General features: G+C 40.2%; 1 protein-coding gene across 1 annotated transcript in view; it reads left to right on the top strand.

Moving 5' to 3' along the window:
* The first annotated feature begins 4,379 nt into the window (after positions 1-4,379).
* LONRF2 (LON peptidase N-terminal domain and ring finger 2) overlaps positions 4,380-13,008 on the top strand; it is a 48,002-nt gene continuing 39,373 nt past the window's right edge. The window contains exon 1 of the mRNA XM_012475871.2: positions 4,380-5,055. Within this exon, the coding sequence (XP_012331294.1) occupies positions 4,380-5,055 (676 nt within the window). The remainder of the gene's footprint in view (positions 5,056-13,008) is intronic.

The following is a 13,008-nucleotide window of genomic DNA, read 5'->3' as shown; positions in this document are numbered from 1 at the left end:
GAGATATAGACCAATGGAACAGAACAGACACCTTGGAGGCAACACCACACATCTACAACCATCTGATCTTTGACAAACCTGACAAAAACAAGCAATGGGGAAAGGATTCCCTGTTTAATAAATGGTGTTGGGAAAACTGGCTAGTCATGTGCAGAAAACAGAAACTAGACCCCTTCCTGACACCTTACACTAAAATTAATTCCAGATGGATTGAAGACTTAAACATAAGACCTAACACCATAAAAACCCTAGAAGAAAACCTAAGGCAATACCATTCAGGACATAGGCATAGGCAAGGACTTCATGACTAAAACACCAAAAGCATTGGCAACAAAAGCCAAAATAGACAAATGGGACCTAATTAAACTCCACAGCTTCTGCACAGCAAAAGAAACAATCATTAGCATGAACCAGCAACCAATAGAATGGGAAAACATTTTTGCAATCTACTCATCTGACAAAGGGCTAATATCTAGAATCGACAAAGAACTAAAACAGATTTACAAGAAAAAAACAAGCCCATTCAAAAGCAGGCAAAGGACATGAACAGACACTTTTCAAAAGAAAACATATATGAGGTCAACAAACATGCAAAAATGCTCACCATCACTGGTCATTAGAGAAATGCAAATCAAAACCACATTGAGATACCATCTCACGCCAGTTAGAATGGCGATCATTAAAAAATATGGAGACAACAGATGCTGGAGAGGATGTGGAGAAATAGGAACATTTTTACACTGTTAGTGTAAATTAGTTCTTCCATTGTGGAAAAGACAGTGTGGTGATTCCTCAAGGATCTAGAAATAGAAATTCCATTTGACCCAGCAATCCCATTACTGGGTATGTATCCAAAGGCTTATAAATCATTCTATTATAAAGACACATGCACACGTATATTCAATCCCATTATTGGGTATATATCCAAAGGATTATAAATCATTCTATTATAAAGACACATGCACACATATGTTCAATAGCAAAGACCTGGAACCAACCCAAATGCCCATCAATGATAGACTGGATGAGGAAAATATGACACATATACACCTTGGAATACTATGCAGCGATAAAAACTGGATGAGTTCGTGTCCTTTGTAGGGACATGGATGAATCTGGAAACCAACATTCTCAGCAAACTGACACAAGAACAGAAAATCAAACACCGCATGTCCTCACTCATAGGTGGGTGTTGAACAATGAGAACACATGGACACAGGGAGGGGAGCATCACACTCTGGCGTCTGTTGCGGGGGACTAGGGGAGGGACAGTGGGGGGTAGGGAGGTTGGGGAGGGATAACATGGGGAGAAATGCCAGATATAGGTGACGGGGGGATGGAGGCAGCAAACCACATTGCCATGTATGTACCCATGCAATAATCCTGCATGATCTGCACATGTACCCCAGAACCTAAAGTACAATAAAAAATATATATATACATATTAAAAAAAAGAAAAGAAAAGAAAAGAATGTGTATTCTGCTATTGTTGGGTGGAGTATTCCATAAATATCATCAGGTTGAGTTGGTTTGTAGAATTGCTTAAGTCTTCTGTATCCTTACTGATTTTCAGTATACTTGTATTAATTGTTGAAAGTGGGGTATTTTATTTTTAAGTTGCTGGGTACATGTGCAGAATGTGCAGGTTTGTTACATAGGTAAACATGTACCATGGGGGGTTGCTGCACCTGTCAAACCATTACCTAGGTTTTAAGCCCAGCATGTATTAGCTATTTTTCTTAATGTTCTCCCTCCCTCAATCCCACCCTCGACAGGCCCCAGTGTGTGTTGTTCTCTTCCCTGTGTCCATGTGTTCTCATTGTTCAGCTCCTACTTATAAGTGAGAACATTTAGTGTCTGTTTTTCTGTTCCTACATTAGTTTGCTGAGGATAATGTCTTCCAGCTCCATCCATATTCTTGCAAAGGATATGATCTTGTTCTTTTTTGTGGTGAAATAGTGATATTTAAATATCCAACTATAATTATTATCCATTTCACCTTACAGTTCTTCAGTTTTTGCTTAAAATATTTTAAAGCTTTGTTATCAGGAACACATATGGTTAGGACTATTATGTCCTCTTGATGAACTGACACTTTATCATTATGAAATGGCCATCCTTTCTCCTAGCAATGTTCTTGCCTATGTAATCTACTTTGTCAGATATCAATATAGTCACTCCAGATTTATTTTAGTTAGCGTTAACTAGAACATCTTTTTCCATCCTTTTACCTTTACCTTATTTGTATTTTCATATTTAAATATTTTTCTTGTAGGCAGCATATATCTGAGTCTTCCTTTTGACAATCTTTGCCTTTTAATTAAGGTATTTAGATAATTAATAATTAATGAACATTAACCAATATAGTTGGGTTTAAATCTGCCATCTTGCTATTTGTTCTCTTATTTGTTTTATCTAATTGTTTCCTTCCTCTCTTTTTATGCCTTCTTTGGATTAATAGTTTTTGGTGTTTTTTTTTTTTAACAATTTCATTTCATCTCTATAGGCTTTTAAACTATAGCTCTTTGCGTTATTTAGGAGGTTGCTTTAGGGTTTAGAGTACACATCCTTAGTTCATTACAGTCTTTCTTAAGGTGACATTATACCATTTGACATAGAGCATTAAAACCTTACAACAGTATCCTGCCATTTCTCCTCTACCTGGCTTTGTGCTAGTTATGTGACACATTTTACTTCTACATGTTATAAACCTCACAACACATTAATATTTTTGCTTTAAACACTTCTTCCTCTCAGCAGGCATATTTCCAGCAAGCTTCTTTCTGTTCTCTTGCTAGAAATTTGTCTAAAATAAGAACAAATAGGATCTGAGATCATAAGGTTCCATTTCCTTTACTGTACGATCTGTGCTCTGAAGCTCTTTCCCCATTGCTTCCTGATTGTTAGTTGTGAATTTGCTGGATAGATCACCTTCAAATATAAGTGAATTGTTATTTTATAAAGAAAGCAGATAAAATCCAAACAGTGATTGAAAAAGAGAATTTGAAATAATTTAGTAATGAAAAAGAGACCCGAACAGTAGATTGTTTTCAATTAAATTAAGGAGACAGCTGGGGGAAATCCTTCACGGAAAGGGAGGGGGATACTCTGCATTTGTTTATTGTAGAACTAGAAGGCTGACCAAAAGTTGCCTCTTTTTCCCTTTTAGGAACTGGTCTAAAATATTCTCTCACTTAATGAGGCATTTCTCCTTTCCCAAAGCCAGATGCGGTCGAGGTATTTTGTATTTTCTTTAGCCAGCAGTTTTAGATGTAGAAAATCCTCTCTAATCTTTTTTTAAAAAATCGTCTTGAAATAGGGATAGTAGCATGAATTCTAAAATATCGTAATGCATTTTATTGTATTCAAATATAGGATAAAACATACTGCGACAGGAAGAAGGGAGCAGGCTACATAGGAGAAATTCTGAACCTGGTTAACGCGCACAGAGGATTTTAATTTAATCCTTGCCTGTACACCAACGGAGCATTTAACTCCCTCTCTCCAGCAACTTTTGTCGGCAGTACTCCATGTTAAGGCACACTTTCTATTTCTATTCTAATTCTGTTAATTAGAATTCTATTTCTAATTCAATTTCTACTTTCTAATCAAGGGCACAATACAATTGTCCATTTCTCAAATCCCTCCTCCTCCCGACATCTGGTTCTCTTGGCCCTCCACGATCTTCTGTTAAAATGAGTTCTAAAATGCCTCAGCCTAGAGTTTCGTTAGGAGAAGCTCGCTGAGGGCGGGGGTCTCTGGGTGCCCACTTCAGCCTCCCCAGTCATTTAGGACAATTTCCTAAGTCGAAGCTAGAGATGCGTGATTCGTTGGGTGACTTTTCCTGGGTTCTTGCTTAAGCAGAGCCACAGGTTGTGGGGGCGACCAGGCCTCTGGCGACGAACAGGTGTCGCGGTGCGCGCGCGCGAGCAGCCGGCAGCCAAAGCCACCTGCTCACAGGGCCCCGGCACCTCCGCGGCGAGGCGGAGGACGCGCGTACAATCGCGCAGGGGCCCCCAGGCGAGGGGGAAAGCAACGGAGGAGACGCAGAGCTGGAGCGAGGTCACCGTGTTCCCGCAGCGACCTGGGTTACCTCAGCCCGCGGGGCTGGGAGGCCCCCCGCCCCTGAGCGCTTGCGACCCTGCGGAGCCCGCCGCCCACGCCGCGCTGAGGACGCTGCCCGAGCCGGGCGCCCGCCCCCGCCCACGACTTCAGCGGCTCGCAGCGCGCCGCCCCCAGACGCGCGTGGCTGCTGGCGAAGGCTGAGACCGCGCTCCCACCGGCCAGTTCCCAGCAGCAGCAGCAGCAGCAGCGGCAGCAGCGCATCCTCCCTGCTCCGCGCCTTCGCTCCGGACTCGCGTCGTCGAAGCCCCGCGGTGATGAGTCCCGAGCCCGTCCCGCCGCCGCCGCCCCAGTGCCCCGGCTGCGACCGCGCGGAGCCGATTGCCCAGCGCTTGGAGGAGGGCGACGAGGCCTTCAGCGCGGGCGAGTACGAGATGGCAGCCGAGCTCTTCCGCTCCTTGCTGGCCGGGCTGGCGCAACCGGACCGCGGCCTGTGCCTGAGGCTGGGGGACGCGCTGGCCCGCGCCGGCCGCCTCCCCGAGGCCCTGGGCGCGTTCCGCGGCGCCGCGCGGCTCGGGGCGCTGCGGCCGGAGGAACTGGAGGAGCTGGCGGGCGGCCTGGTGCGCGCCGTAGACCTGCGCGAGCGGCCGCTCTCCGCGGAAAACCCAGGCTGCGAGCCCGAGGCGCCTGCGGAGGGAGGGCCGGCCCCGGCGCCTCGCACGCCCCGCGACCTACTCGGCTGCCCGCGCTGCCGGCGGCTGCTGTACAGGCCGGTGACGCTGCCCTGCGGGCTCACGGTCTGCAAGCGCTGCGTGGAGTCGGGGCCCGCGCGACCGCAAGCGCGGCGCGTGAACGTGGTGCTGTGCGGCCTGCTGGAGAGGTGCTTCCCGGCCGAGTGCAGGGTGCGCAGGCTGGCGGGCCTGGCGCGGAGCCTGCAGCGCCAGCAGCAGCCGGAGGCCGCGCTGCTCAGGTGCGACCAGGCCCTGGAGCTGGGTGAGTCGGCGATGGGGCGGGCCCGCCTCCCCCACACCTGTCGGGCCCAGCAGCGGAGTGGGGAGCTGACCGGTGGAGGCGACAGGCTTTGGGCTTTCGCGCGCTTTGTCCAAGCTTAGGGGTCGCTTTGCTTCCTAACGATGGGAAAGTGAAAGGTGGGGCGGCCACACCGTGCAGCGATGGTGGTCGCTGTCAGAGGCCACGTGCACCCCACTGGGTTTGTCTTTTCCAGGATGTTGATAAGTTTCCCGCGGCTCCTGGAGCAGCTCCGTAAGGACCTGTAATTACCTTTCGGCCCATTCTGTGCTGTTGGGGAGTGGGAGGATAACGAAATATTTTTGCTCATCCTGAAGGAAAATGCACGTAACTGACACACTGGAGGCGCAGAACGGGGTGCCTTGTGCTGGGGCAGGATTTACTTTAGATTTCAGCTAGTATAGCCAGGAAGGAACCCCTTCCACTCTGCTGTCATCACGTCACATGCTCCGGCTCCAGCCTGCTCTCTGTCTCCAAGGCCATCATTAGATGTCATGGCGTATTTAACTTACTAAATAGTTACACTGACTAGTGTGTGTCCTTTTTAATTATTCATTCACTCATTCCCTTATTTATCTTAGGCCTAAGGCCAGCAACAGACATTCTCCTGCCTTCACCCAACCACCACCTGTTAACACTATTAAACTAAAAAGAAGACCAAACTTCTGTCATCGTTTTGGCTTTGGCATATGAGTATGCGCTCTATTAGCAGTTGTTTTGGGCAGTGTGAGGAGAACGGTTTGCTTTCTGATTTCACTGGTTTTATAACATAGGGTATATGTGATTTAAAGCACTAGCCAAGAAGACTTGTTGAATCTCTTGTTACTAAAAGATTCTTCTAGCATGCTACAGGCAATACGCATTGTATTTTATAGTTAAGGTTAAGGTTTTCTCTTTTAGGAGGCATAGATCACAAAGTGGCTAACATTTAATTTTGTCTTGCAAAAAAAAAAAAAATGATCCAGTAATTGAGCAAGTGTTCAATGTCTGTATCTAATTGGGATATTCTCTGCTGGAATAGCACACTTAGCTTATGTAACAAGTATTCTGGTTTTTGCAACCAACATATCCATACTTTAACAGGCATATTTTTGAGTTTTCTACTAATTTAGGTATTGATGGTGTTAGAGCAGCACTATCCAATACAACTAATGTGTAAGCCACACGTAATTCGAAATTTCCTTGTAGCTACATTAAAAAGGAGGAAAAAAAGCAGATGAAATTTATTTTAGCAATTTTTAACCCTGTGCATCCAAAGTATTATTTCAACATGCCTTCAATCTTAAAATGTAATTGAGATTTTACTTTTTTTAAACTAAGCCTTTGAAATTCACTATTTATTTTGCATTCACTGCACTACCCAATTCCAACACCAAATTTTCATTGGAAATAACTTCATCTATATTTAGATGTTGGAGAAGATGCAGAAAAATGAAAACTGCAATATTCATATGCTGCTGATGGGACTGCAAATTATACCCCTGAAAATTATTTGGTAGTAGCTACAGATGTTAAGCTTATCCTTGGCTAAATCATTTCAAAGAGGTATATGCATGTGTGCCCCCGAAAAACGTATAAGTAGGTACAAGAGTGTATATCATTGTTAGAGATACCCCAAAAGTTCAAACAACCCAAATGTGCAATAAGAGCAGAAGGAGTGAGTATATGATTGTGTCTTCTTAGCATACTATATAGAAAGAAAATAAACCAACTACAGTTACAAACTACAGTGTGGACAGATCTCACAAACATAATGTTAAGTGAAAGAAGTCAGACTCAAGCGTTTTTACTACATGATCCTATTTATCTGTAAGTCCAAACAGTCAAAATTACTATAGTATGTTAGAAGTAAGGACAATGGTTACCTTGGGTGGATGAAAAGGGAGTAATGATTGTGAGGAAGTATGAGAGGGATCTGTGGGGTCGTGGTGATGTTCTGTTTCTTGACTTAGAGGATGGTTACACAAGTGTGTTCACTTCGCAATAGTTCATTGAATTATATACTTATATTTTTAGCTTTTCTGTGTTTGTATTAGACCTAATTTAAATACGTTTTTTAAATAGACTATTTCAGTTAATTCATATAACTTGTATAGAATCTATTCAATATATTCATTATTCAAAGGTTAATTTAAAGTTTTATAAAAATATTTAGTTTCAAAATAAATTAGCTCCAAAAGAGGTTTTGTTGTAGTAAAAAAAATACGTAATAAAAGTTCAAAGATGTTTGGAATCAAAAATACCTGTGTTTAGATCCAAGCTCTGACTTTTTTTTTTTTTTTTTTTTTTTTGAGGCAGGGTCTCGCTCTGTCACCCAGGCTGGAGTGCAGCGTCATGATCTCGGCTCACTGCAACCTTTGCCTCCTGGGTTCAAGAGCGATTCTTGTACCTCAGCTTCTCAGATAGCTGGGATTATAGGCTATAGGCATGCACCATCACGCATGGTAATTTTTTTTGTATTTTTGGTAGAGACGGGTTTCACTATGTTGACTAGACTGATTTCCAACTCCTGTCTTCACATGATCTGCCTGCATCAGCCTCCCAAAGTGCTGGGATTACAGGCATAAGCCACTGCACCTGACCTCTAACACTTATTTATGTGACCTTAGCCAAGTGTGGTAGTCATTAGTGCTGTTCTCCAAGTATGTATATCTCTATACCTTCCCGAAACAAGACAGGATTGCACTTCCTGGTCCGCTTGTGCTTAGGTGGAGCCATGTGACTACTTTTGGCAAATAAGTTATTAGTGGAATTTAATATGACTAGTATGTATGTTAAAAGAAGTAAATGAGTGTATGAAAATATAAATTATTCAATAGACAGTTTTCTATAAAAAAAAAAAAAAGAACCAAATGGGTATTCTGGAAATTCAAAATACAATATCTGAAGTTGAGAATTAATTAGATTTGTTACAAACCAGATGGGACACATCAGAAGTCTGTGAGAAAACTCAGAAGCAAGTCAACAGAAAATATCCAAACTGAATCACAGAAAAAGAATAAAAGAGAGCATGAGAGTTATGTGAGACACAGACAAAACTTCCAACAACTATGAAATTGGAATCCTGGAACGAGAGGGGAAGGGCAAGAGAAATATTTAAAGAAAAAAGTAATTGAGAATTTTCCAAATCTGATGAGAAACTTTAAATCACTGAATCAAAAAGTTCACTAAGCCCAACAGGGTGGACACAAGTTGGACACAAGTGCATGCACAAACATATACACAAAACCCATCCAAGTACATTCAAGTTCCTGAAAATCAAAGGTAAAGAGAATTTAAACGCAGTTAGAGAAGACAGGACATACTTCCTTCAAAGGAATCATAGCAAGACTGACAGTTGGCTTTTAAACAAAATTATTAAAGCTAGAAGATAAGGGAATAATGTCTTTAAAGTGCTAAAAGAAAAAAAAAAAACCTAGCTGGAATTCTTTACCCAGCTGGAAATATTTTTCACAAATGAAGACAAAATCAAGGTGCTTTAAACCAAAGAAATAAATCAAGCTAAATGATTTTATTGCCATCAGAATTGCTTTTCATGATATACTGAGGGGAAGTCTTCAGGATAAAGAAAAATTATCCATATGGAAGCATAGAACTAATGGACAGAGTAAAGAGTGCTAGAAAGTGTAACAATATAAGACAATATTGACTGTTTCAAGTGACAATAATAATGTCTTGTAGTATTATTAACATACATAAAAGTGAAAGATATGGCAATAGTACAAAGCCAGAATGGGTAAATACAGTTAAATTGTTGTATGGTTTGTACACTTTTTTGGAGGTAGTAAAAGTACTCATTTGAAGCAGGATGCTAAATCAGGTTTGTATATGCTACTCTCTTGGGTAACCACCAACAGGACAATGACAGAAGGTAAAATTAAAAAGCTATAGCGGAATAGCAAAGTAATACTTGATTAGTCCAAAAGAAAATGAGAGGGAAGAGTAGAGCAGCAGAGAATGAATGGGACAACTAGAAAAGAAATAGAAAAATGGAAATTTAATTTACATTAAATGTGAATACCTGAATTTTCCATTTAAAAACCAAATGTTGGCAGACTGTATTAAGTGAAGTATAGTGACACGCTGTTTACATATGAGGTAAACTTTAGATGTAAGAACACAAAAAAGGTTAAAATTAGTAGGATGGCAACTCATACTATACATAGACTGACCAAAAATAAAAAAGCCTGATAGGGCAAAATGACTATTCTTTAAGGCAAGGACTATCAGAAGAAATAAAGACACTTATGATAAATGGGTTAGTTCAACAGAAAAAAAAAGTATAATAATATTCCTAAATTGTTATGTACCTAACAACAGGTGTACACACACACATGCAGAGAGAACAAAAGGAGACAAAAATAAAAGGGGAAATAATTGGAGATTTTGAACAAAACTTTTAGTAACTAATAAAGGAAGATTAAAAAATAGGTAAGGATATAGATACAACATACTTCAGCACTTTGATTTAATTAATATGTGTCACTAGGCCGGGCGCGGTGGCTCAAGCCTGTAATCCCAGCACTTTGGGAGGCCGAGGCGGGTGGATCACGAGGTCAAGAGATCGAGACCATCCTGGTCAACACAGTGAAACCCCGTCTCTACTAAAAATACAAAAAATTAGCTGGGCACGGTGGCGCGTGCCTGTAATCCCAGCTACTCGGGAGGCTGAGGCAGGAGAATTGCCTGAACCCGGGAGGCGGAGGTTGCGGTGAGCCGAGATTGCGCCATTGCACTCCAGCCTGGGTAACAAGAGCGAAACTCCGTCTCAAAGAAAAAAAAAAAAAAAAAAAAAAAAAATTAATATGTGTCACTAATACAACCATTGCAAAAATACCAGCCATTTAGGCTCCCATGACCATAGGCAGGGCACTGGAGCTGGCCTGTGGTTGTGTTTGCCAACTCCTGGGTTAGGCCATGAAAGAAGTTGAAATAAATATTAAAATATTGAAATCAGTATATGTTCTTTAAACACTGTGGGCTTAAGCTAAAATTAAATAGCAGATAAACAGAATATCTTCAAATATTTGGAAATTAAGCAACATATTTTTATCTAATGATGGATAAAATGAATCACAAAAATTATAAAATTTTCTAATTATTAGAAATTTTTCTGATTTAGCTGAATGATAATGAAAATACAAATATCAAACACTATGGGATGCAATGCAACAGTACTTAAGAGGGAAACTTATTGTTTTAAGTGCCTGTACTACAAAAAAACAGCTGATAGTAATCTCTAGGCTTCCTTTTCAAGAAGCTAGAAAAAGAAAAGCAAGTAGAATCCAAAGAGGATATAAAGAAGAAAAAAAGGAGTCAACATCTGTAAAAGACAGGAAAAATACAGTCCAATATTTCTTACGAGTATATTTGCAAAAATCCTAAACGAAATATTAGCAAACTGAATCCACTGGTATCCTTAAAGAACCAGCACATCATGATCAAGCAGGTTAAGTTTTGTTTTATCCTTGAAAATCAAGCAATGTAATTCACCATCTTTACAGAAAAGAGAAAAATTATATGATGCATGTTAGTATCTCTCAGGAAACTACAAATAAAAGGGAACTTTCATAATTTGTTAGAAGTCTACAAAAATGAGATGGCAGCTATCATAATTAATGATAAAATAGTGTTTTCCCATTGAATGAGAAGGTAACAATGTTCTGTTGTCACTGCCATTCAGCATTGCACTGGAGATTCTAGCTAGCTATGTATTAAGACTAGAAAAATAAAAGATTTTAAAAAACTGTCATCATTTGTAGATGACATGGTGTATGTAGAAACTCCAGAAGAATATATGAACTATTAGAAATTATAAATGATTTATCCAGATTGCTGACTACAAGGTTAATATAGAAGTATCAAAGATAACTATATACTTAGCAAAAAGCAAATAGAAACCAAATTTTAAAACAATTTATATAAAGAAATTCCTTGGAATAAATCCTGAAATATCTGAAAGATGTTTAATACCTCTACACTGAAATTTTCATTTCAATACACTGAAAATATGAAACATTTCCAAGAGAAATTAAAGCAGACTTAAATGGATGGATATGTCATTTTTTTTATGGATTGCAAAACTCACTGTTGGCAAGATGTCAGTTCTCTGTTGATTGAATGGTAAATTCATTGCAGTCTCAGAGAAAATCCTAGCCAATGTTTCTGGTGGAAATTGATGAATGGCCAAGGCAATGATGAAGAAAAACAACAAAACTGGAGGATTTACACTGGCAGTTACCAATTCTTACTATAATGATGCAGTAATTAGGACAGCATTTTATTGGCTCAAAAATAAACACATTGAAACTGGCTCTCACGTATGCAATGTCTTGATTTACTACAAAGATGCTAATGGAATTCAATGGGGGAAAATTCAATGGGGAAAAAAGAGTCACTTGCTTTTCTGTATGGAAAAAAATGAACCTGAATGCCTAGCTCACATCATAAAACAAAATTACAATTAAACATCTGGGAGTCATAGGAGACTGTTTCCATGGACTTGGAGTAGGCGGTTATTTCTTAAATAAGATACAGAAAGCATAACCATAAAAATTTTGTTCCTCACCCCCAAAAGAGTGAGAAGGTAACGACTATACAAATATCTTACTGAGACCACTAATGCAGAATAAATAATGCCTGTGATTCCAAAAGAAAAGCCAATCTGTCTAAACACAGTAAGTGCTCACTTAACACCATCGATAGAAAACTACAGCTTCAGCTGAAACTGCGTGATAGGCAAAGAGTTAAGCAGATGCTTTATAAAACTAGATCTCAAACTGAGCAATTAACATCTAAAAGACTGTGCAACATAATTAGTGATCAAATGCAAATTAAGATGAAAATAAGTTAGTACATACCCACCGGAGTAGCTGAAATGAAAAGAACTGGCAATACTTAGTTTTTATTTGAGGGAATTGGAACTCTTAAATTACTGGCAGAAGCACAAGTTTGTACAGCAACTCAAGAAATATGTTTGGTAGCACCTGCTAGTGCTAAACACATGCAACCTCTGATATGGCATTTCCACTTTTGAGTATATTCTAGTTAAAAATGAATGCTTATGTCCATCAGAATATGTGTACAGGAATGTTCATTGCAGTTTTATTTATATATGCCAGAAACTTTTGGGGAACAATTTAAATGTTCATCACCAGTAGAATGAGTAAGCCAGTCATACAGTGTAATATTACACAGCAATTTTTAAATTTTATTTAAAAATTAATTTAAAATATTACTGAGATATAACAATATGAATGAATCTCACAGAATGATAATTTAATGAGAAGTCAGATACAAAAATGTACAGTCCATTTATAAATATCCATGTATAGAAGTTAGAAAACAGGAAAAAGGAATCCATAGTGATAGAGGTGAGAATGGTGGTTACCTTTAGCAGGGGCACACTAAGTGGGATAGTGCTCAAGGGAACCTTCCTAAGCCCTAGGAATGATCTGCATGGTGATTGCATGGGTATGTATGTAAAGGTTCAAGATATATACCTAAGATTTGTGGACTTGACTCGGTAAGTCTCCCATCAATTTGAATAAATAGGCTATGAGAAGTATTGCCATTCATTCTTTCTCTCCACAGGGAACACTACTCAGTTTTTATTGCTTTATGTGTCCATTCATTTAACTTGTTTGTTTGTTTGTTATTTGAAACAGTCTCGCTCTGTTGCCCAGGCTGGAGTGCAGTGGCACAATCTTGGCTCACTGCAACCTCCTCCTCCCAGGTTCAAATGATTCTTGTGCCTCAGCCTCTCGAGTAGCTGGGATTACAGGCATGTGCCACCACACCTGGCTAATTTTTTACTTTACTTTAGTAGAGATGGGGTCTTGCCATGTTGGCCAGGCTGGTCTCAAACTTCTGAACTCAAGTGATCTGCTCACTTTGGCCTCCCTAAGTGTTGGGAAT

The sequence above is a fragment of the Aotus nancymaae genome, unplaced genomic scaffold, assembly GCF_030222135.1.
Source record: "Aotus nancymaae isolate 86718 unplaced genomic scaffold, 86718_ANA_hifiasm-v0.15.2.pri h1tg000131l, whole genome shotgun sequence".
Lineage (NCBI taxonomy): Eukaryota > Metazoa > Chordata > Mammalia > Primates > Aotidae > Aotus > Aotus nancymaae.
This window is presented reverse-complemented; position numbering and strand designations above follow the sequence as displayed.